General features: G+C 37.5%; 1 protein-coding gene across 4 annotated transcripts; it reads right to left on the bottom strand.

Annotated features, from left to right (window-relative positions):
• Window positions 1-8,929: 8,929 nt before the first annotated feature.
• LOC133788762 (DNA polymerase zeta processivity subunit) lies at window positions 8,930-11,580 on the bottom strand. 4 transcript variants are annotated; one of them, XM_062226357.1, is made up of 6 exons: window positions 11,319-11,580; window positions 10,773-10,930; window positions 10,559-10,639; window positions 10,250-10,362; window positions 9,548-9,737; window positions 8,930-9,376 (listed from the first exon to the last, which is right to left on the bottom strand). In XM_062226357.1, the coding sequence occupies exons 2-6, from the start codon at window positions 10,801-10,803 to the stop codon at window positions 9,189-9,191; spliced, it is 603 nt and encodes a 200-aa protein (XP_062082341.1). In that variant the 5' UTR covers window positions 10,804-10,930; window positions 11,319-11,580; the 3' UTR covers window positions 8,930-9,188. The 4 variants fall into 4 exon arrangements, with proteins under 4 accessions (XP_062082341.1, XP_062082342.1, XP_062082340.1 ...); XM_062226358.1 differs by having other exon boundaries at window positions 10,595-10,639; window positions 10,773-10,934; XM_062226356.1 differs by having other exon boundaries at window positions 10,773-10,934.
• Window positions 11,581-26,345: the final 14,765 nt, after the last annotated feature.

Below are 26,345 nucleotides of genomic sequence, written 5' to 3' on the forward strand. Positions count from 1 at the left end.
GTAATATCATGCCTATCCAAAGAAACTCCTAGCCTCAAAGGCGTTCCTTGACCTCGGCAAATCTTCAACTGAGAATATACCACAATACTGTCGATCAAGATGATCACAAGTCCAATTCAGATAATCTTTGAATACTCTGTTCATCTAATTCATCAAAACAACTCAGCATTAATCAAATCCACAAACATAACTCAACACTTCTAGTGCCCTTATCTGATATAAAAGCAGTCTTCTGCATATCCTTCTCTCTAATCCCAACTAGTAATAACCAAATCAAAGATCCACCTTAAAGAATACCATCTTACTCAATAACTGAGCTTTTAGTTCTTACAACTCCGCTATAGCCGTTCAATACAGTGCCCTAGACCTGGTTCCGTCCCTGGCACCAATCCAATTACCATTCTATCTCTTTGGTTAAAGATAATCCTGACAAATCCCCTGTAAACACATCCAGAAACTCACAAACTAATCTAGTCCGTCCCGATCCCACTAGCACAACCCAAGTGGTATCCACCACACTAGCTAGGAGTTCTATGCATCCTCTTGCAATAGATCTCTAGTTCTAAATACAGATGTCATCATCATAGTGCCAACTACCACAAGGGTTTCCCACTCTCAAACCCAAGAGTTACTATCATTTCCTTGCAATCTAACATTGCCCCATACTAGGCTAACCAATCCATATCCAGGATCGTATCAAAGTCAGTCATAACCAACTCCATCAAGTTAACTGATGAGTCCCTTCCACAATAATCTTACTCATCTCTTAAGATCACCAATAAAGTATCACATTCTCATCACAACATAACCATGCAATCTGCATAACAAGTTTATGCCTCTCTAGATGAAACAATCAAAGAACAACATGGCACCAAAACCAGTCAGCGCAATACAAAAATTAAAACTAGAAAGTTGACATGCCACCCCTGAGGAACCAGCCTCAGTCTCAGTCTCTGACTGCATCGGAGCAAACACTCGAGCTGGAGTCGAGCTATCCACCCCCTTTGGCTCATCCTTCCTTCGCCTTGGGCAATTCCTCTTACGGTGTCCAACCATTCCACAAAAGAAACATGCCCTTGCTCGACATTCTCCCAGATGACGCCTCTTACACCAAGTGCATTATGGGTAAACTTTACAATCCTTGTCCTTGCTCGATCCAATAAATGGAGGCATTACTGTCTAAGCTCCGTGCTCGTCGGCACTCTCCTTCTCAATCTCATTTCCTGTGCTCTCAACAACAAGAGCCTTCCCAACCACCTGAGCATAGGTAGAGATTTCATGCACTGGGGCGACTCTAACGCCCTGAGCTACTCCGGGATTCAATCCTTGAATAAACCTTTCCTTCCGAGCTACATTCGTGGGTACCATATCAAAAGCAAATATGGCCAACTCATTGAGTCTGTTAACATACTCGGTTACTGTTGCATTTCCCTTAACCAAATTCAAAAACTCATTCATTTTAGCAGTCTTGACTGCATCACAGTAATATCTTTCATTAAACAGCTGCCTAAATTCTTTCCAGTCCATCATAACTATATCTCGTGTCTAGGATACTACTTCCCACCATGTCCGGGCATCATCTCGCAATACAAATGTAGCACAGATCACCCTATCGTGACCTACCGCCCCCATACTGTCGATGATGGAACTGATCATGCCCATCCATTGCTCAGCTTTGAATGGATCTAGGCCTCCCTCAAAGACTGGAAGGTAATACTCCTGGAATCTTCCACAAAGAAATTCCCACCTATTATCAACCCTAGGCTGAGCAATAACGGGTACCACTCTTGGCATAGCAAAGGAAGAGGTGTTCCCTGACAGATTCTGCTGCTGTTTCAAACACCTAATCTCTTCATCTTGCCTCTGCAATCTTAATTGCACATCTGTAAACACTTGCTGGAAATTTTGAGGGGCAGGTGAAGAACTCAAACCCTGGCTGTAATTCCCAGCCTCAGTATAACCACCACTAGGTCTCATTATCTGCCTTGTATACATACCTATTGATTGAATCTGCAGTCAATAACTTGACCCATTAAATATGATGAGCATATTCAAAAGCCTTTCCCACGGGAACAATCATACCACACTACATTCACAACCCACTGCAGCGCTAAAAACATGACCATGTCATTCATACATCAATTCGTAATGCCTGCTCTTCCAACATACATACCATGCTCTCAACTCCAGCATGCAAATAACACATTTATATATTCACTGAGCAGGTAATCATATAATCAAGAGTCGGGCTCTATCAGAATCTCATGCTCCCTAATACAATATGCAGGTAAAGCATTTACATTCTATTTAAGCAATTAAGCACATAACTACATAAATAGTTATCATACCCTGAGTGAAGCTTGTCTTTAGTGGCGAGTGTACATGCCCAACTTGTCTACAAGAACCTTTAACCTTGGCTCGCTCTGATACCAAGTTGTAACGCCCTACTACCCAGGGACCGTTACGTTGTGCATTTTAAACAGTGCTAAACTCGCTAACCGAGTCATTTGGTCATAATCGTGTAACTAAATGTGATTAACGGTTTAGGGTTAAAAATTTTGGTTAAATATACAACGTTTCACTAAAATGTTTACTGTATACATTGGGATCCCAAAATATATTTTAAATGTTAATTACAATAAAATATTTACAATCAGCCGACTTAAGAGGCAAAATAGGGTTTAACCCTAGTTCCTCTTTAAACCCTCGGGCGTGGTGGTCGAGCAGCCGCATATGTACACATCATCACCTAAGCTCTCCAACTCAAGGATGATCCAGCTTTCTTTTGCCTTTACCTGCACCACATAGAACCTGTGAGCGGAAGCTCGGCAAGTAAACTCAACATGCTCATAAACAAATAATAACATGTCACTAAATCATAACAAGCATGCCTAACAATAATAGCCCTATTCATGCATGCGGGAAAATTCCAAATAAATGATTGTGGGGCTCCACGCTCTGTATAAATGATTGTTAAGTCAATCTGGGGATCTGCTCTCTGAATAGATGACTAATGAGTCTATCTCTAGGGATTTGCTCCCTGAACATATGGCTAATGTGTCCATCTCTGGGGATCCGCTCCCTAAATAGATGGCTAATGAGCCCATCTCTGGGGATCCTCTCCCTTAATATATGGCTAACGAGTCCATCTATGGGGATCTGCTCCCTAAGCCATGTGGCGTTTCAGTCACCTGAGCCTTTTGGCCCTAGCTCTAAGTAACTAGCCTTTAGACCAGACAAGCGCTTTTAGTTTTCTTAGACATTGGAGGTAGGTCAAGCATTTAATGCTTATGTTGATTAGATCTAATCATTTCGACTCTGCGTTCATTACGCTTATGCCGCTCTTGACACATAGGTCAATTCCATACGACCCGTGCCATTTCTGACTAATGAGTCAGTTGCACTCACAAGTAAGCAATCCACCCATGCATATATCATAGGTCAAATATCCAAATATAAGGCATCCAACATGCTTACTTAACATTCACTAGCATAATTATGATCATGCACATTTACAGAGACTCAAGGTCTGATCAATTCCATATTCAATATTCATGCCATGCCCTAATCACATGTATCATATACATCACATGCATCACATACTGGGTGCAGTTTTCTTACCTTTGGTCCAAGCACAGGTTACCAATAAACGAGCCACAAGCACGATCCTATTTCCAAGCCCCTAGCGATAACCTAGTCACAACCATAATATAAAACCTCATCAAAATGAGTAAATAAATACTTCATACCCAAACCTAGCCTTCGGGACGTCGAATCCTACTCAAATAGGTAGTAGGACTGATCCCAGGACCATTGAATTAAGTTCCCCTGGCTAAAAATCAAATATGGGCAAAAATGCACAAGCCAGTTGTGATGTGCCCCAAGTCAGAGAGCATTTTCCTGGGCTTCAGGGTGTGGGCCACGACTTGGCCCCTCTGGGTTCACGGCGCGCCCCCCAAGCAGAGCCCTCCTGGCTCCTGGCTTCATCCAAGTCGCAACTTGACCACGAAACCAGCCATTTCCTACGATTTTTCCCACTTAAAACCTTCCAAAATCCTACCCAAACACATCCAAATCCAAAAATCAAAGTTCCCAAACATTCTAATTATCCAACTCCAATAAAACCCAAGCTTTAACTCATCAAAACATAAAATCCAATCAAAGCTTAAAAACTTAGAACTTAAAACTTGGATTACCTTCGATTGAATTGTTTCCCAACTAAATCCTCAGGCTAATAAGCTTTTAATCTTTCCTAGAATCGCTATGCCTCGATCCTTGCTTGAATCTGAGACCTAAAACTCGAGTTTCCTTCGAAAATGCAAACAGGGGTCGAAAAGGGAACGGGAGGAAGAGAGAGCGTTCTAAATGTTCTTTTATAATTCTGATAGGTAACTTCAAGCTTAAGTAACCTCAAGCAAATCCTAAAGCTCAAGGTCCCAAAACTCCCCCAGGGTAAAATAATCAAAATTCCCAGAATTTCCCCCTGATCTCACTAACTCCCAATTTATCATCTAATATTTATTCACATTACACAATATCCCGGTAATGTGCTAAATACCCATTGACTCACTCCAAGTCAAGTATGGATCATGTTGTGACTTTCCCACTGGCTTGCTTCCTATGATAGCCTCGTGTTGAGTAACTCATGCATAACCAAATAATAATGAAGTACCACACACATACACATATATGCCAAATATACCCAAAACGGGCCAAATTATGAAAATTACCCAAAATAACATAAATGGGTCGACATGCATATTTAATACACCTAAATATGCATATAAAGTCATATTATGATATAACTCATATAATCACATAATAATACACATAAATATCATATGATCATATAATTCCAAAATTTGTTATCTTGGCCCCCTAGTCAAAGCCCTAAGCCTTATTAGGAAATTTGGGTCGTTACACAGCTCACTACTTTACAGGAGACACGCCCCCTAACACTACCAAAACGCAACTGCACATTTCCCATGTCAAGTGGCGCATTAGGACATGCCAATTGTCGAGTGTGCGAAGTCAACACCACTAGTCAAGGCACAAAAAGATGTCTAATGGTCGCTTGCAGTACAAAGTTGATGCGACTGAAATTTGGCGTTCCCTCCAGGTCTCGAGGACAAACTCCTAAGCCTGGAGGACTAACTAATCAAGAAGGTGGGAGGACCATTACAAACGTCCTCGGAACGTGGCCTAACTTAAAGAAATCCACGCCTGAAAACGGGTAATAATGCATCGGGAGGAGTCTATGCTTTGAGGAGCTCTAGGCGAGCTCTACAAGACTTCATTAGCTCTTGAGGAGCCTGACCACTTCTCTAATGATTGCCACGTGTCCAATGATGAAATCACGGACAAAATTATAGATGTTGTCATTGTTACCGGTGCAAATGTATCAAAATAATCTATACCCTCATTTTGTCCAAATCTTTTGGACACCAATCTTACCTTATAGGCTTGAATGGTCCCATTGGTGTTGTATTTCTTTTGAAATACTCACTTAAAACCTATTGGCTTTGATCCTTGTGGTAGATCAACAATCTTCCAAGTGTTGTTAGACATAATTGAATTCATCTCATCATTTATCGTCTCTTTCCAAAAGTTAGAGTCCCTTAAGGAAATAGTTTCTTAGAAAGTCTTAGGATCATCCTCCACTTGAAGTAGTATAGGATACTTCCAAGTGTCTCCCTTATGGTTTCCCTCTACCAGGTAAAGATTCTCCACTTGAGAGGTTTTATTTTGTGATCCAATCTCTTTGAGCATGACTTCTTCTAGGAAATGTATGTCCGTTGCTCTACAACTCTTGAAGGTAACTCCTCTTAAGTTCATTCTAATGAGATTGGTTCTTGAGACTTATTGTCACTATACAACAAACTCTCAAAGAACTTCACGTCTCTTGATTCAATTATCACATTAGATTCCAAGTCTAATAGCATATACACCTTGCTATTTTATACATAGCCTAGAAATACACATTTGATGGCCTTTGGACCCAACTTGGTCCTTTTATGCTTCATGCCCTTGCAATAAGCAAGGCACCCCCACACTTTGAAATACCCTAGGTTGGACCTCTTTCCTTTCAATATCTCATATGGTGAAATTTGATTCTTCTTTAGAGGAATCTAGTTTAGAATATGAGAAGTGGTAAGCAAGGCTTATCCCCATAATGCAAAACTCAAATTTGCATGTAATAGCATAACATTTATCATTTCAACATATGTTCTATTTTTTTTCTTTCCGCCATACCATTTTGTTGGGGTGTATAAGAGGTTGTACATTCATATATTATACCATGCATCTCACAAAACACCATGAATTCATTGGAAAAGTATTCATTGCCCTATCACTTCTAATTATTTTTATTTTCTTTTCCATTTGATTTTCAACTTCAGCTTTATAGATTTTAAACAAGCTAAATGCCTCATCCTTATTCTTAATAAAGTACACATGTAAATCTAGAACAATCATCAATAAAGGTAATAAAATGCATATATCCACCAATTCACATAAATCACTATGTATCAAATATAACAAGTTAGTTTTCCTTTAACACTTGGGAAATGTTTCTTTACCATCTTAGATTTAACACATAATTCACACTTATCATGCTCAACACCATTGCATGCAATTAAACCACATTTGATAACTCTTTTAATTGTACTATATCCTATATGAACAAATTTATTGGTCCACAAAATAATAGAATAAAAACCAAGCACATAAAAGGAAGATGAGCATGCATTATTATCAAAACCATTGTCTTTGGTACATAATTTAATCATCACATCAGACACATACTATTTCCCCACAAAGTAATTCCCATTTGATAAAATTAGCTTACTGGACTCAAACACTGTATTGATGCCCGATTTGCTCAACAAATGCACACTCACAAGATTCATACTCATATCCGGAACATACAACACATTGGTCAATAGAACATTCTTTCCGGATGTGAAGTAAAAATCAACATTTCGATTGCCCAACAGCTTGGAAATTTGCTCATTTCCCATTAGGATCTCATGCTCATCCTTTGATTCTTCAAAAATCTTGAAGACCTCTTTATCATAAGCAACATGAATGGTGGCACAAGTGTCATACCACCACTCTTGTACTTTCTATTGGATGGCATTCACATCACTCAAGGTTGCAACCAACTCCTCTTCGGTTCAGTTGACCTTGGATCCATGGTTATGGGGCTTTTGATACTTGCATTCTCTAGCCATGTGACTACTCTTACCAAAAACAAAACAAGGGCATCTTACACTCTTGAATTACTTTTCATTCTTCTTTGGAGCTAGATGAGTATATTTTTTTGATTGAGGCTTCTTGTGAGTCTTTCCTTTGGATTGAGAGGGTTTCTCTATGGCATTAGTCTTGTATGTCCCAACATTGGACTTTTATATACACTTGTCTCTAGAATGAGACTCATCTTCAATCCTTTGGTGTTTCAAAATTTCTTCCAAAGACATCTATTCATTCTTATGAAGAATTTTCTTTCTATAGCCTCTCCAAGATGGAGGAAGTTTAACTATAATTTCTCTCACAATGAAGGGTTCCAGCAATGTTATCTTAGACAACTTATTCATAATAACTTGAAGTTCATGTACTTGGAGGAGCAAGGGTTTACCATCAAAGAATTTAAATTCCATATATTGAGTGACAAGGAAATTCTTGGTACATTCTTTTTCAGTTTTGTACTTCTTCTCAAGAGCTTCTCATATTTCCTTTGCTGATGTAGGATTTGTGTAGAGATCATAGAGACGATCCTACAAAGCATTGAGTATGTGACCTCTACAAATGAGTTTATCATCTTCCCTTTTCTTCATTTCTTTAATCACTTCTTGAGAATCATCATTCTTTGGAGGCAAAGTCTTATCTTTGTCAAGAATGTAGAACACCATCAAAGTTGTTAGGAGAAACTTGATATTTTCTTATCACCTTACAAAGTTTGAGCCATCAAACATATCTAGTATAACTAGTTCTTGAGACATGAACTTTTGGGCTAAGATTGATGAGCTTATTTCCATGACTTTCACTGGCACAAAATCCTTTGAAGATATACAAACTTTGACACAAAACAAAGGTTAAGAGATATAAATTTTTTATTGTTGGGAGTTAGGCTATAAACAACCTTAGTCTTGTGTTACAACTCAAAAACAAAAGATACAAGTAATCTAACTTTAATTATAGTAAACACAAATTACATAAATACAAAGAGATCAAAGTGTAAAGTAAACTTTTCTTGAATAACAACCGTTAGAACATAAAATCACAAAACTATGATTTTATGTGAAACACAAAAGTTGTAAGGCTTGACACAAATGTTGATTTGTTGTCCAAAAATCTCCATTCCTAACCTTCTTTATGGAAATGCTTGAAGTTACTACAATGGAATGAGATTGGGATACACAAGCATTGGGTCTTCCTAGCACCAGGCGTGACACCTGATCTACCATATTTTGGCCGAGTGTCGCGTCGCCTATGATGCCTCTGTTTTGACGCTCCAAAGATTATCTCAAAATATCCCCAAATGCTCCAAAACTTCTTGGTTACTCTTATATACTCCAAATATACATTTTGATCCCAAATAGATGATTTATAAATACATATGCCGAAAGCTAACTTTCACATATTGACTTTTGTGAAATCGTTATTATTTTTACATCTCTTCGTCCCTAAACAATTTCAACATGAATTTAACCAATCACAATATTAAGGAATGAGCTAAAACCCTACATGGGACAAGTGACATGCACAAAACTACAACTCATACAACAAGCTTCAGCCTATGAGTACCCTAATTTTCCAACAGTTCAATCCAAAGCTTTGTCAAATGTTCCAAAGGCTCATACAAGGATTTTTCTTCTACAAACAAAGAGAAGAAAATCTCAAGGAAGTTAATAAAAGAAACAACACTGAATATGAAAATATGTAGGTGTTTGTTATTGGAGCAATGACAAAAATGACGAACCAATCCCAATACTGAACAGTAATTTTGGACACTTTTTTTCTATACATATGTTATAAATAGATATTTATTTAATTTCGAAGCACACTTGGTGAGAAGCACTAGTTAGTGGCACTGATGCACAAGTCCTCACAAGAGTTCTTACAACACATTTAAGAAGTTCTCAAGTATACGGGTGGCGCACCTGTCTAGCAGGTCAAACTGGCGAAGCCTAATTCAGACTGGGATGTTCTAGGTATAACTGAACACACAGGGGTTCACTACTCATTGACTTAATTGGAGTTATCAATGGAGGTTGATGCCATTGCTTTGTGTCTGTCGGAATCCATAACTCTGCATCTTTGCTTGTACTTTTATCGGGGAGGGATCGAAAATAAGCCGTAATCTCCCACCTGCAATCTGTTGACATGCACCAGATTCCGATTTATGTTAACAGAAAAGAGCAAATCCACACATGATTGTTCAGTAATGCAAAAGCACCAACATCTGATCAATGCTAAATCCATTCAAATAAGATTGGCAAAAGCAGATGAAATTGAATACAATATGCCAGAAAGTAGTAGGAGTTACCATGAGAAAGAACTCTAGTAATTGATTCTGAGACTGAAAGCTTGATCAGAAACGACCTGAGAGAGAACTCCAAGTCAGCTTCTCCCACCTTAGAGCCATACGACTGGTTCACCACAAGCTTGAATATAAATCTTTCCACAGGGTTGTTGTCAGTGTTGAAGAAGATTACTGCTACTCTTTCAACTAAACCCTAATTCAAAAAAGGATTGTTTTAGTGACATTGCTTAGCAGGTTAAAAGGATAACATTACCATAATGTAACCAGAATGCATCTACTAATGTACACAAGGAAGGGGGATGATCTTTTCTTGAATTTGATAAGGCAAACCTTCCCTTAGCCTAGGAAAAATTGGTGGATTGTAAATGACATGTAATTTTCTTAATCATGCAGGAATCTTTATTTAATTTTCCCATTGTCCAACATCAGGTAGTTATAGTGCTATGCCACTAAAACAGAACTTTAAAATTTAGTTCCATCAACTAAAACTATTGTCTCTTGCAATACAAGCATATTGTGGATTAATCAACTTCTGTCTTTAACTATTAAGCAAAATTGCTAGGATATTGGAAATTCAGAGCGAACAACCTTAGCATGAGGCATGAGCAGCACCATGATAGACCAGTATATGGTGTCTAAAGATTATTTTTATGATATTGGATAGTAATAACTAATAATGATGTAAACAAAGAACAAAGAGCCAACCTTTTCAATGAAAGGAAAAAGTCCCCAAACTGAAGAATGGATATAATCTCTAAGCTCAGGGTGGTGAGCTCTCTGAACTACCAAATTCATATACCTCCTCCTTTCAAAAGCACCTTCAAACAAGACCCAAGAATAGAGCTGTTATTGAGATAGCAATTCTATCACTTTACCATAAGTGCAATGAATGTCAAGATTTCCATTAAACAAAAAAAAAAGCTTTCATTTTTTATGGGTCAGTCAACAGACAATCAAAACACAAATTTTCTTGGCAACCATACAGTTCCAAAAAAAAAAATTATAAAATCAAACCAGAAGGATAAACTCCTTTAAGGAAAACAACTGAACTGATTGCAACCTCCAAGAATTCGAGAAGAATCCGAGATAACCCACCTGCATCGTTCCGTATTCAAAATTAAAATTAAATTACATTACGCAAGGAAATGAAAATATCCCCATTTCATATTAAAACAATAATAATAATAATTAAAAAAAAGATTAAAAAGAAGGGAAAATGTTAAGGAACCTTGAGGTGATTGATTATCTTTGTGGTCCATGATAATAGAGGATGATTACCCACAACTGTAGATGATAATAGAGATAATAATGGCCAGAAGAAGGAATTGGCCTACTTGGTGGCTGCTGCCTTTGGAACCACCATGTGTGATCATTACAAGAACGTCTCTATCTAATTCAAAATAAAAAAGAATCAGAGACATGCATGATTATATCAATACATAAGAAATCTCATTATTTACCTCAAAAAGATTCAAAATATACCAATAAAACAAGAAACAATATGGTGCGTTGATGCATATATTGAGCATGAAAGCAAGTAAATAAAACTAAGAACGAATATCCATGTATATTCAAATGACATAAGAGACAACAAATTCATAACTTAGAAACACAACCCAGCAAACTTTCTTTCCTTTTTTTTTAACACCCAAAAAGAAACTTGGGATAATGAATAACAAAATAAATATACAACATATAAGTCCATAAAAGATAACGAATAACAAATTAAAGTAGAAGATATAACAAATTCACCCAAAAAAAAATGATAACTCACCAAGAACGGAGTGGCCGGCGGCACCTTGTCCGTGGCTGGGTTGGACCGAAAAGGAATTAGTGACGAGCTGGGGGACGACCAGCGACCAGGGGAATGAACGACGGCAGACGGTTAATGGCGAGAAGCTAACAACAGACGACCAGAGAATTTGATCTTTGAAGGGCAGAAGAAATGATAACAAGCATAGTTCACTGAAGACTTCCCAAGGAAGAAACCCAAGGAGAAAGGAATAGTCCCGTAATTGTAAATGACCACATAAGCCCAGGCCCCGTGTACACCTTCCTAAACTTATTGGCTTATGCCGACATTTTTCTATTTTTTTTTAAGTAATTAGCTGAAAAAGTCTTCATTTTTACATTTTTATACACTTAACCCATAATTTTTTTTTCGATAGTGAAACCTCCCAATTTACTATTTTGTTAGCAAATTTGTAACGATCCAAATTTCTTAATAAAACTTAGGGTGTTGATTGATTAGGGAGCCAAGATGATAAATTTTGAAATTATGTGATTACATGATATTTATGTGTATTATTATGTGAATATGTGAGTTATATCATAATATGACTTGATATGCATGTGTTAGGTGTATTAAATATGCATGTGGACTCATTTCTGTTTAATTGGTCCAGTTTTATAATTTGGCCCGTTATAGGTATATTTGGCATATATGTGGTATGTGTGTAGTACTTCATTATTATTTGGTTATGCATGGGTTACTCAGCACGAGACGATCCTAAGAGGCAAGCTAGTGGGAAAGTCACAACGGGATCCATACTTGACTCGGAGTGAGTCAAGGGGTATTTAGCACATTATCGGGATATTGGGTAATGTGAATAAATATTTGATGATAAATTGGAAGTTAGTGAGATCAGGGAGAAATTCTGGGAATTTTGACTATTTTACCTCGGGGGCGTTTTTGAGACCCCAAGCATTAGGATTTGCTTGAGGTTACTTAAGCTTGAAGTAATCTGTCAGAGTTATTAAAAGAAGGTTCATAACATTCTCTCTTTCTCCCGTTCCATTTTCGACACCCGTTCGCATTTTCGAAGGAAACTCGAGTTTTAGGATTCAGATTCAAGCAATGATCGAGGCATAGCAATTCTAGGGAAGATTAGAAGTTTATTAGCCGAAGGATTTATTTGGGAAACGACTTAATCGAAGGTAATCCTAGTTTTAAGTTCTAGGATTTTAAAGTTTTTAAGCTTTGATTGGATTTTACGTTTTGATGAGTTTTTGGATGGATTGAGACTTGGGTTTTCATGGTTTTGGGAGATTAGGATGTTTGGGAACTTTGATTTTGGAATTTGGATATGTTTGGATAGGTTTTTGGAGGATTTTAAGTGGGAAAAACTGTAGAAAATGGTTGGTTTCGTGGTCAATTCGCAACCTTGTTCTAGCAAGTCACGACAGGGATGAACCAGGAGCCAAGGAGGCTCTGCCTTGGGGGGGCAACCCAAGAGGGGCCAAGTCACGGCCCGCACCCTGAGGCAAATGCTCTCTGACTTGGGGCAAGTCGCGACTGGCTTGTGCATTTTTGCCCATATTTGGTTTTTAGCCGTGGGAACTTAATTATAGGGGCCTGGGATCGATCCTACTACCTAGCTGAGTAGGATTCGACGTCATGGAGGCTAGGTTTGGGTCTGGAAGTATTTATTTACTCATTTTTTATGAGGTTTTATATTATGGTTGTGACTATGTTATCGCTAGGGGCTTCGAAACAGGATCGTGCTTGAGGGTCATTTATTGGTAACCTGTGCTTTGACCAAAGGTAAGAAAACTACACCTAGTATGTGATGCATGCGATACATGTGATTAGGGCATGACATGAATATTGAATATGGAATTGATCAGAGCTTGAGTCTCTGTAAATGTGCATGATCATAATAATGCTAGTGATTGTTGAGTAAGCATGCTAAATGCCCTATATTTGGATATTTGACATATGATATATGCTTGGTGCATTGCTTACTTGTGAGTGATACTGACTTATTAGTCAGAAATGACATTGGTATTGGTATTGGTCGTGAAGTCTTGACTTATTAGTCATAATCGGCAATAGTACTGAGCGTTGGTCGTATAGAATTGACCTATGAGTCAAGAGCGGCATAAGCGTGTTGAATGCAGAACCGAAATGATTAGATCTAATCAACATGAGCATTAAATGCTTGACTGACCCCAAGGTCGAAGAAAACTAAAGCGCTTCTCTAGTCTAAAGGCTAGTTACTTAGAGCCAGGGCCAAAAGGCTCAGGTGACTGAAATGTCACGTGGCTTAGGGAGCAGATACCTAGAGATAGACTTATTAGTCATCTATTTAGGGAGTGGATCCCTAGAGATAAACTTATTAGTCATCTATTCAGGTAACAAATCCCCAGAGATTAACTTGACATTCATCTACTCAGGGCGCAGAGCCCCATAATCATTTATTTGGCCTTGTATGCATGCATGAATAGGGCTATTACTGCTAGGCATGTTTATTATGATTTAGTAACATGTTATTACCTGTTTATGAGTATGTTTAAGTTTTCTTGATGAGCCTTGGCTCACGGGTGCTATGTGGTGCAGGTAAATGCAAAAGTGTTAGGAATTGTGCCCTAAAAGCATATGCAGTAGTATACATTGTTTTAAGAAATAAATAAATAAATTGAATTTGTTATGCATATATTTTATGGACTATATTATTCTGTAATAATATTAAGTAAATATCAGAAAAATTCCTAAGTTCATATATGTGATCTCAAACATGTATTGGTACGAGAGGATTGTGTTTGAGATAAATGAACTTGAATAGTTCGCAGTAAAATAAAGTTATAGAATCTTTAGATTAATTATTGCAAGTACGGTCCACTAGTATTATGAATACATGTGATCTAGATCCGGATCACTAGTGTAGTAGGACACTTTAGTGGAGATACTTTATATATTAGAGAATATATAGAACTGGACCAGATATAATTATTAATGCTTAGTTAAATACCGTTTCGAAGTATTAATTAAATATATCATCTGATAATCATATACAAATAGATTTTAATCTTGAAGTTACTATGAACTTCTGTTTATGTTATCTGAGTTCTTTGATTCACTCGTTAGGGTTTGTCAGAATAATCAGGCTAGAAACTTTTGTTTTGGAAACTCATTAATGTAAATGGCTGGGGACATAGTATACAGATATGTAATCTATACCTTCTCGTAAGAGATTGAATAATGGTTCTCTTAAGGGTTGACTTTTGAAACTGAAAATGTTATTGAGCTCAAATTCATAATTTAGTTATGAATTAGCCTTCACTAGTAAAGTCAATGGTACTTAAGAAAACAAGATATAATTAAAAGGGTAAAATGATAATTTTATTCCCAATTAATTATGAACAATTATTAGAGGGTTAATTTGTATGTAATGATTATATCAATGGACGCTTTATTTTATAAAGTACTCAGTAAATGAAATGTCTATAATTACAAGAGTGCAGTCTCATATTTATAGTGGAGTAATCATGAGATTAATAAATTAAGATTATTTAATTCAAGAGTTTAATTAATAATCTCAAATTTATTAGAGTTTGGAATTATAGGTCCATAGGTCCCCACAGCGGCTCTATCAACACTATTCAAGGCAAGAGTTGATATAAAGAGAAAAATGGTTGAAAGACATATTTAAGAAGAAATTTGTTTTTGCCAAATATGCAATTATGTGATAATAGTGATTAATTAATTAATTACAAAGTAGTTGTAATTAACAAAATTAATTAATATTTAATTATTATGTAATTTTTGAAATTATATTAAATAATTAAATTTATTTTTGAAATTATATTAAATAATTAATTAATTATAATTTTTTAAATTATAATAAATTAAATATTTAATTTCAAAATTATTATTTAATTTAAATTGGTTTTAATTAATTGGTAGAATTAATTAAATATCTTTATTTATGTGGGAGATAATAATCTGATAAGTTCAAATTAGATTTGAATTTAAAAGATTGATATTTATTCAAATAATTAATTATATTTGATAATTAGGTAAAAAGATAATTAATTCAAATTTGAATTAATTATCAGGTTGTTGGATTTTTATCTGATAAGGTAGTTTGAATAAATAATTATAGAAAAATCAAATATCCCTAAAATATAGGGTGGTACACGACCACACACAGTCCATGGCGTGTATTGCACGAATTTTCAGGAATAGATTTTCAATTTATTTATTTAATTAATTAATTAATATAAAATTCAAAAGTTAGTTTTTGGATATTTTTATTTATGAGATAATTAATTAATTAAAAGATAAATTGTAAATTGGTTACAGATTTATTATTTAAATTTAAATATTTTCTATTTAAGTTAGACTTATCAGAAAATAAGAAAAGACTCTATTACTCGCTCTAAAAGAAAAGAACGATATTTTTCTATCTCTCCCTGAAAAAGACAAAAAACCAATCTCAAACCTATTCTCTTGATCTCATGTGTTGAGCACATCAAGTAGAATCATAAATTAACTATCATTTATTCTCTAAGTGCCCACACGCTTTTTGAGGTGTAGAGAACGTTGTGGAAGATCTTGGTGTGAGTACTTGGGAGCAGCTTGGATATGAAGTTCGTTCAAATTACAAAAAGATAGCAATGACACTTAATAGGCATCAAGATATATGTTTTCTATTCTTTTCTTGCTTATGATTAATGTATGTATATTAATGGATCCGCATATTTAAATGTAGTTTAAATATGTTACAAAAATTTTGTTGTACACTGGGCCAACCCACCACTATTCCGATGCGCATTAGGAAACTCGTTCCTAACAAAAAGAAAGCTGAACCATCCTTGAGTTGGAGAGCTTAGGTGAAGATGTGTACATATGCGGCTGCTCGACCACCATGGCTAAGGGTTTAAAGAGGAACTAGGGTTAAACCCTATTTTGCTGCTTAGGTCGGCTGGTTGTAAATATTTTATCGTAATTAACCTTTAAAATATATTTGAGATCCCAATGTATACAGTAAACGTTTTAGTGAAACGTTGTATCTTTAACCAAAAATTTTAACCCTAAACCGTTAATCATATTTAGTTACACGATTATGGCCAAATGACTCAGTTAGCGAGTTTAACACTGTTTAAAATGCACAGCGTAACGATCTCTGGGTAGTTGGGCGTTACAAAATCTAAGGTCCTTGTTTGTTTTTTCCGTTATCTACTCTTATGAAAATATGTGGCGATCATTTTTCGTCCACATCACACTTTACTAATTATTTCAAATTAAAAATAAAAACTAAAAAAAGTCCATATCATACTTTATCAATTATTTTAAATTAAAAAATAACCAAAAAGTAAAAAAAAAAGTAAAATTTCTCTCTTTATCTTTTTTTTTTCTTTCTCTCTCCTCTCTCTCCCCGATACTTTGTTATTCTTTTTTTTTTTTCTTTTTTTTTTTTGCTTTGACATCTTCCTTCTTCTTCCTATCTTCTTCCTTCTTCTTTTTCTTCTTTTTTCTGCAGATCATTCAAACCCAGCCCCTCGCCGGAGACCCATTCCAAATCCGACCCCCTCCCTCTAAACATGGTTATGATTTTATTTTTGGGCATGAGTATGTATTTTAGAGAGAGAGAGAGAGAGAGGGAGATAGAGTGAGAGAGAGAAAGAGAGAGAGAGATCTGGCAAAAGAAGAAAAATAAAAAACAAAATTAAAAATCATTTTTAATTATTAATTTTATAAAAAAAATTAATTTTTTTAATTTCAAATCATTTTTTATTTTTTTAAAAATAGTTTTTATAACATTTAAATAAATAAATGGCGTTGACCAATAGAAATGTGCCACATGTACCCTTGTGTACACGTAGATTGTCCACTGTGGCAGTTAATGAACTGGAATGAACGGTATCTTAGATTTGCTAACAGAATAGTAGATTGGGAGGTTTCACCAGCAAAAAAAAAAAAGAATTGGGGGTTAAATGTATAAGAATGTAGATATGAGGAGGTTTTGCCACTAATTACTTTTTTTTTCATATTCTAAAAAATACATAAACATAATATAAATAAAATAAAAATTGAAATAAAAAATATAAAAACGTGTTAAAGGAATAATTTTTTTCTAAAAAATTATACATTATTTTAAAATAAATTTTGAAAACAAGATAAAATAAAATTATTGAAATTAACAAAAAAAAAATGAATTTAAAGAATATCAAAAAAATATTGAGAAAGTGTTAAAATTAATTTTAAAAATTATATATATTTTTTTAATTAATGGGTACCTATATATATTTTTGGGGAGTAAATATAATGCCTATTTTTTTTATTCAAAGCTTTTTTTAACCAATTTCTAGACTTTTTTAAACATTTTTTTTAATATTTTTTGTCATACGTGTTTTTAGCTCGTCCAAAACTCAATCAACTCCTTAGTCGATCAACTCCCAAATATTTTGAGCTAATTTGGAGAGCATATATTTCGAGCTAAATTAGTTATCAAATATTTCAAACTAATTTGGGAGTAGATTTTTCGAGCAGATTTGGGAATAGCTATCCAATGAGCAATACTACGAAATCTCTCAAAAAGAGCCCATTTCAAGGAGAATTAATTTAATTCTCTGATATTTTGATGAATAGTAAAATAAATAAACAAAAAGATATTTATTCAAACAAATATTTGATATTCTTTTATTTAAATTCAAATTGATTATTATTTGAATAAGAAAATTGGGAAAAAAAATCACGCCCTGTGTTGTATAAATAGATACCATTAGATTGTAAATGGGGGAGGCTCTCTGTAAGCCAAAAAATTGCAGACTTTCTATCTCAAATAAACAAGCAATAAAAAGACTCCTGTGGATGTAGGTCAACTTTTTTGGGGCGAGCCACTATAATTCTCTTCTTCAATTATTTTCTTCTCATATTCTCAAACACAAATTCAATTGATCAATCTAAAAATTATTCGTTGACAAAACTTGTGTAAGCATTTGCTGTTATCCATATTTTCCACCTTGGACACGTGGCACAACCAAACGGGTTTTATGGGCTCTCGGGGGAGGCCCGGGCCCAACCAGGGCCCAGCGGACAACGAGCAACCAAACCTTATCGGCCTGGACCATGCCGAGCCTAGTAACTAGCGAGTAGCACGAGCATAGTAAAGGGGCTAGAAATGGGACATAGGCCCGAACTACCTTCCCAGGCACACCCAATCTCTATCCTCTGGGATTCAGATTATGGTGGCGGACGATCCATTCCAGGAAGTATATCCCATCGAGTAGGATCCATATGAAGTCTCTAAATCCATCCCCAACGTTCTAATTCGTCATCAGAATGTCCTTCAATCCATCATCGCTAGCTGATGTCTACCCTGGTAAATGAACCCGGGTCTTGGTAAATGAACCTGGACATTGGTAAACGAACCCCATATGTCCGGATAAAAGAAGCCCAGTCCCTCCTACAGCTGACGTGTCCCTGAGAAATCCAGCAATTGGTCTCCATAACTAACCTGCAGAATAGAGTACGCATGGAACATACAATGTTCCTAGGAAACCGTACTGCCACTAATCTGACAGATCCTATCCCCAGGATCCTCTTGGCAGCCCACGCGGATCAGTCCGTGCCAACGTGCAAAGGGAAGCTGTAAGGCTCTACTACACTTAAGTCGGCCCAATGGGCCTAGATTAATAGCTTGTAATCATGTTACATTTATTGTATTATAGCTCCATTAGAGAACATTTGTCATCATATCCTCATTGGGCCCGGATTAGTTCGGCCCAAGTCTCATGACTGCCTATAAATAGGGTCATTCGTCCATTGTAGCATTGATCCTGATTTTCTCTTGTATGCATAAACATTGCTGAACTTGCAGAAAACCTCCATTGTTAAACTCTCTAAAGCTTAATACTAGTGACTCGTGGACTAAGGCTCATTAACGCCCCAACCACGTAAAAATCGTGATCTTGTTCATTTCTTTGCCTTTCTTCCTAGCTCTTATTTATCAATATATTTATAGTTTCTGAAAATCTTGGTAAACATTTTGGTGCTTTCATTGAGAGCTGAAGAAAGCTTGAACCAATCCTTGTCATCTACAAAGATGGTGAACACCAAACATACCATGTTTGATCTTGCTCAACAGCAGCAACAACAAGACAATGGAGAACCATTGCAAAACCAGCAACTTCCTCAAGACCAACTAGAGGATGTGCCTTATCATGGGCCCCTGCCTAACGACTCCCTCAGAGAAGGGGGTGAATACAATGAAGACTATTATGAGGAAGATGGATAGGGGTATGAAGACCACGATGCCGAGAATTCCGTCGATCCTGGCGAGAATGATGTGGAACCTGAACAGGAGGAACCGAAAGTGGTCCGTCTGAGACAACAGGTCCTCGACCAAGAAGCAAGGATGGCAGAACAACAAGAGACCACCCACCAGATGCAAGAGTCCCTCATGACTCTTCAATTTTTTTATTATTGCTTAGGGATTTATAGTCAATCCCTCAGCTGTTCCTCCCCCAGGAACTCAGCCGCCTGTCCCACCTACAGGAACTGGCGTACCCAACAACGCTACAACCCCTACTCCTTCTTTGGGATGATCCCCTCATCCCGGAGCTGGTCCATCGAACCCAGCTCAAGAAAAATGGAAGGCCAAAGCGGCTGATCCCATTGAAAAAGAAAACCCCCAAAAGAAAACTCATCCCCCTTCAAAAACTAGGGTGGACCCAGGGCATTTCCATAGGAAATAATGGGTGAATCCTGTCCCACGACAGAATCACTCGAACAATCCACAGGGGAAATGCCCGTAGGGTACTAAGCCCCGGAATGTCCCAAGACAGGATGACCAGGGAAGACGTTTTTATTCCAGCGCTTCCGTGAACAAGGATCACGGAGGGCGTAAACGCGAAGAGGAACCGAAAGCTGCTAGTTCGAGAGACAACACATCCCACTTTGAATTGCGAGATGACCTCAATGCTCGAAAGGAGCAGGCCCGAAAAGAAAAGATTTTCCCTCAAGGAGGTGACTTGAAGAATTACTTCAACGATAGGAGGAAGGAAATAGTTCCCCTTGATGATGGAATGGTCAGGCAGTTCATGGAGCAGTTGGTTGATCTCAAAAAGGTCACGGACCCTTTAGTCCGAAAACAAGAAGGCAGAGGTTCCGATTATGAAGACGAAGAAAAGGAACCGTGTGCAAAACACATCTTCAACGTCGTGTTGCCGAATGGGTTCAAGATGTCGAATTTACCCGCCTACACCAGAAATACCAACCCAAGAGACCATCTATCCCGCTACAATCGCCTGATGACTATAGCTCATGTCTGCTACAACGACAAATGCCTGTGTTTTTCAATCACCTTGGCCGGACCCGTCGAAGAGTGGTGGAAAAGGCTCAAGATAGGATCAATCCAATCTTTGTCTGGATTGTAGTCAACCTTCTGTAAACAATCCGTGGCTGCCTAAAAACTGGACATGGAGATCAATGCACTGGCCAACATTAAGCAACATCCCATTGAAACCCTTAGGGCTTACATCCAACGCTTCACGGAGGAAGCTTCAAAGACTAAGGTAGATGATGGGCAACGCTTGGTAGCCCTCCAGTTTGAAAAGGTAGATGATGGGCAATGCTTGGTAGCCCTTCAGTTCGGAATCAGAGCTGGATCCCCTCTCTGGGATGACATGCAACAAAGTAAGGTGGCCACCCTTGAAGATTTTATAAGAAGGGAGGCTTCATCAACAGGGAAGAGGCTCGAATCCAAGCCTTTGGATGGTAGCCAGCACCCCAACCAACGACACAAACTCTTCCTGGGTATAGAGCGCAGTACCTGAAAAATCTTTATCCGGCACCTCCAGCAATGTCCAGACCCACTAGAACCCTTGGGATGCAGTTCGTGACCCCGACCGTCTATGCGCCCGCTTCATTGGGATATGCTCCAACTTCTTTGACCCCTTTCTCTAGGTACGGAGTGGCACCAACTGGATACAGTGTCACTCCCGGAGTTGTTCAACCATCCCAGATTGAAGCGGCCGAGGCAAGCATAAACCCTTCCTGGGGAAAACAATCAAGCAAAAATTAGAACTGGACCAAGCCCACAAAGAAGGGAAAGAAGGGATACGAGTCCTAGTATACAGAATACACGAACTTGGTGGATACCCAGGAAAATATCTACCTTGTGATGGGAAATGTAGTCCACTATCAGAAACTAAGCCCCATGTTTAAAGGGCGAAATAACCCTAGGGACGCGAGCAAAAGATGTGCCTATCACAAGGACATAGGCCATACAACTGAGGAATGCCATTAGCTAAAGAATGAGATTGAGAATTTGATCAAGCTGGGGTACCTCCACCAACGGGTCAAGATGCCAACTGGAGTTTTGGGTTTGCCCACGGCTGTCGAACAACCTTTGGCCCAGGGAGCACAAGTACCATACAGAACTCCTCATGGAGGGTACGCTCTAGGATTGGGAGCACAGGCCCCTCAGGGGGCCCCAATAGTGCAACCACTTGGAGGCCCTATGGCTCCAAGACTTGGGATGCCATATCCACCCAGAACCGCGCCCCCTCAAGTAGATGGCCACGTTGCCACCATATATGAAGGCCCACACCTGAGAGGACCATCCCGTAATTACTAGAGGAGGTACCTCAGTGAACTCGACCACGACCATGAGGTGTGGTGTTGGTCCAGACTCCGGCCCAGCGCCCAAAGCTGATGAATCTATCGATAACGTTCATAGAGGAAGATGCCCAGAATGTTCACTTCCCGCATCATGATCCCTTGGTCATTGACGCCCAAATTGCCAACAAAAGAGTATCCCAAGTGTTGGTGAACAATGGGAGTTCTGTCAATGTTCTGTTCAAGTTGGCCTTCACAGTGATCGACCTAACAGAGGCAGACCTAGCATCGTGTCCAACACAAATCTACAGCTTCAATGGGGATTCATTGCTCCCAATGGGAAAAATACAACTCCCTGTCACGTTGGGGAACGATGTTCAAAACTCGTTCAAATACTGCACATTCGTAGTGGTGGATTGCCCCACTGCATATAATGTAATTTTTGGGCGCCCTGCTCTGGTCGACTTTGGAGCCGTCACCTCCATCCGCCATCAATGCTTGAAGTTTCCGTGTGATAACGGCGGAGTGGGGACAGTACGAGGAGATCAAAAGAGCACTCGGAAGTGTTATCACGTCTTTGCCTGACCAATCTTCATGGTGCACGTAGAGCCTCTTGAAGAGGAAAACGCTGATCCAATCCCACCACCACAGCCCACACGGAGGATGGTCCGGGAAGACGATGAATTGGAACCTCGAATATGTTGGGAATAGTGCCCTTAAAGCAATTGTAGTTGACAAATATTTTAAATGAAATAAATAATTGAATTGAATTATTATACATAGACTATGTTCGATATTATATGATAATATTTAGTGAATATCAGAAAATTCCAAAGTTTATCTATGTGGTCTCAATCTCATATTGGTATGGGAGGATCGAGATTAAGATAATAAACTTAAATAGTTTGCAGTAAAATAAAGTTATGGAATCTTTAGATTAATTACTGCTGATACGGTCCGCTAGTATTATGAATACATGTGACCTAGATCCGGGTTACTAGTGTAGTAGGACACTTTAGTGGAGGTACTTTGCATGCTGAGAGTATGTAGAACTGAACCAGATGTGATTTGTTAATACTTGTTTAAACACCGTTTCATAGTATTAATCAAACACATCATACAATGATCATATACACGATGATCTTAATCCAAGGTTACTATGAACTCCTATATATGTCATTTGATCCTTTGATTCATGCGTTAAGGTTTGTCAGAATGATCAGGCTAAGAACAATTGTTTTGGAGACTCAATGATGTATATGGCTGGGGACGTTGTTTAACAGATATGGAATCTATACCTTCTTATAGATTAAATAATGGTTCCCTATTGGGTTTACTTTTGGAAGTGAAAAGGTTATGAGCGCCCATGTCTCGCAAACTTGTTGTGATAAAGTCAATGGTACTCTGGGAACAAGATATAGCTAAAAGGGTAAAACGATAATTTTATTCCCTTTTAATTATGAACCATTTATAGAGGATTAACGCTCTATGTAGTGATTATATCAAAGGATACTTTATTCTTAATAAAGTACTCGGTAAATATATGTCTATACTTATCAAGAGTTTAATCTCATACTTTTAGTGGAGTAATTATGAGATTAATAAATATGATTATTTAATCAAAGAGCTTTGATTAATAATGTAATATTTATTTGAGTTTGATATTATAGGTTCATAGGTCCCTTGGGTGGCTCTATCAACATCATATCAATGTAAAAGTTGATACAAGGGTATAACAATAATTTGGAAATTTGAGAAGAATTTTGTTCTTCGGGTCAAGTATGCAATTATATGATAATTGAGGTTGAATAACTAATTTGGAATTAATTATTAATTTTAAAAAATATATTTATTAATTTAAATATATAAAATTTAGAATTTCATATATATAAATCAAATAATTAATTTTTTGAAATTAAGTATTTTATTTGAGTGGGAGAAAATAAAATTGGTAAGTCAAAAATAGTTTTTGATTTATTGAATTTTAAAAGATGATGTTCATCAATCAATCTGAATTTAGAATTTAGAATTTAAATTTTAAAATATGATTGTCATATTTTCCTTAAAAATATGAACACCTTATTTTGTGGGATATTGATTTAGTTAAAAAATTAAATAAAAGAAAAATGCAAAATCCCTGAAAAGGGAATAACAGTACACGCCTGACACAGTCCAGGACTTTGCCATGCGTGTACCACTGTACATATATTGTATATGTATAGTTTTTATTTTATTTATTTAATTATTTAACAATTTGAAAACGACTTTTTCAAATGGTAAGTTAGATATTTACCTAAAATCAAACCCTATTATCATTATATTATTATTATTATTTGGAATAATAAGGAAATATAATATCTATATATATGATATAGAAGAAAAAAAGAAAGAGATACACAATGTTACAACATCAGAAAAGCAATATACAATTCAAAATAGTTCTTAGAGGTTTTTGTCAGACAAAAACTCTCTCTATTTATTCTTCTATATTCTAGTCATTCTCAGACCATAATCCAAGTTCTCATGTGTTAAGAAATACTTGTGATTCCTAAAATGCAAATCCACGTTCTCTATGTGCCCACACACATCTTGAGGCGTAGAGAACACTCCAGAAGATTGTGGTTTAAGTGCTCAAAGCTTTGGATAGGAAGATCGATAAAAATACGAAAAGACTCGAGGACACTTGATAGGCTTCAAGAGGTAAAAGTTTATGTTCTTGATATTTTGTATTTATATGTTGTATCTATATATAAATATATTGTATATTTATATATATATTTGTTGCATGATTAATGGTATTGTATGATAATGTTCTTGGGTTGTTTTCTTGGTCATATAAATTGTTTATATGATTATTGAAATTTTGTGTATGTTGTTGTCGTGTTGTTTCATAAAAATAAAACAAACTTAAACGGGCCCACCACGCAAAGTTTTCACTACGTGCTCTTATTTGTTTTCCAATAGAATAGAGGTAGACAAGGCATTAGAGCCCATGGAGGAAATTGAGGAGGTGTGCCTCAGTGACACCGATCTAACTAGAGTAATCTGGGTAGGAAGAAATTTGAATCCGGAGGACAGGGCTGCCATAATTGCCCGAGTAAAAGAAAACCAGGATCTCCTGGCCTGGTCCCACTCGAATATGACCAGAATTGACCGCAACATCATATGTCATGCCCTAAACATCGACGTGAACGCAACTCCCATTCGGCAGAAGCGAAGGCCACTGGGCACGGAAAGGGTAGAGGCCCTCAAGCTAGAAATTGAGAAGTTATCCTCAATCAACTTCATCCGTGAAGCACTATACCCCGTTTGGTTTGCCAATCCGCTGTTGGTTCCAAAACCAAATGGGACGTGGAGGACTTGTATCGACTTCATGGACCTTAACAAGGCATGCCCAAAGGACTGCTTCCCTCTGCCCCGAATAGACTAGATGGTGGATGCTACATCTGGGTACAAGTTACTAAGCTTCATGGATGCCTACTCTGGCTACATCAGATTTCGATGCATGTAGCAGACCATGAACACACCAGCTTCCAGAAAAACAAGGGTGTATACTGCTACATTTTCATGCCCTTCGGGCTTAAGAATGTCGGAGCCACCTATCAGAGACTGGTCAACAGAATGTTCCGGAACCTACTCAGGAAGAACATGGAAGTCTACATAGACGACATGTTAGTCAAGTCCAAGACATCGGTCCAACACGCAGACGACCTGGCAGAAGCATTCGCCATTATCCGAAAGTACGGGATGAGTTAAAGCCTAAGAAGTGCACTTTTTGGCGTGGCATTCGGGAAGTTTCTGGGCATAATAGTAAGCTCAAGAAGGATAGAAGCAAACCCAGATAAGATCAGAGCGTTGATCGACATGCCATCGCCATGAAAACATAAAGATGTTCAAAGCCAGATGGGGAGAATAACGACTTTGAGCTGCTTTGTATTGAAGTCCACGGACAAGTGCATCCCATTTTTCAACATACTTCGCGGAAACCAGAGATTCGAGTGGACAACCGAGTGTGAAGAGGCTTTTCAAAAATTGAAGGAGCATCTGGCCTAAGCACCAATCTTATTGAAGCTAGTGGATGGGGAGTCGTTGTACCTATATTTGGTAGTGTCAGAACATGCCATAAGCTCCACCTTAGTGCGAGAAGAGGGAAAGGTCCAACTCCCGGTCTATTACGTGAGCAAAACATTACTAGGCGTGGAGTTTAGATACCCTTTGATCGAGAAATTGACATTTTCCTTACTGACTGCTTCCAGGAAGTTAAGACCTTACTTTCAGGCCCATGCCATCAAGGTACTAACGAATCATCCCCTACGACAAGGATTGCAAAAACTTGAAACATTGGGGAGACTTTTGAAGTGGGCCATGAAGCTAAGATAATTCGATATCGCCTACGTTCCCAGAATCTTCATCAATAGACAGGCCCTGGCTGACTTCATCGTAGAATACACCGAG

Source organism: Humulus lupulus, chromosome 7 (genome assembly GCF_963169125.1).
Source record: "Humulus lupulus chromosome 7, drHumLupu1.1, whole genome shotgun sequence".
Taxonomy (NCBI): domain Eukaryota; kingdom Viridiplantae; phylum Streptophyta; class Magnoliopsida; order Rosales; family Cannabaceae; genus Humulus; species Humulus lupulus.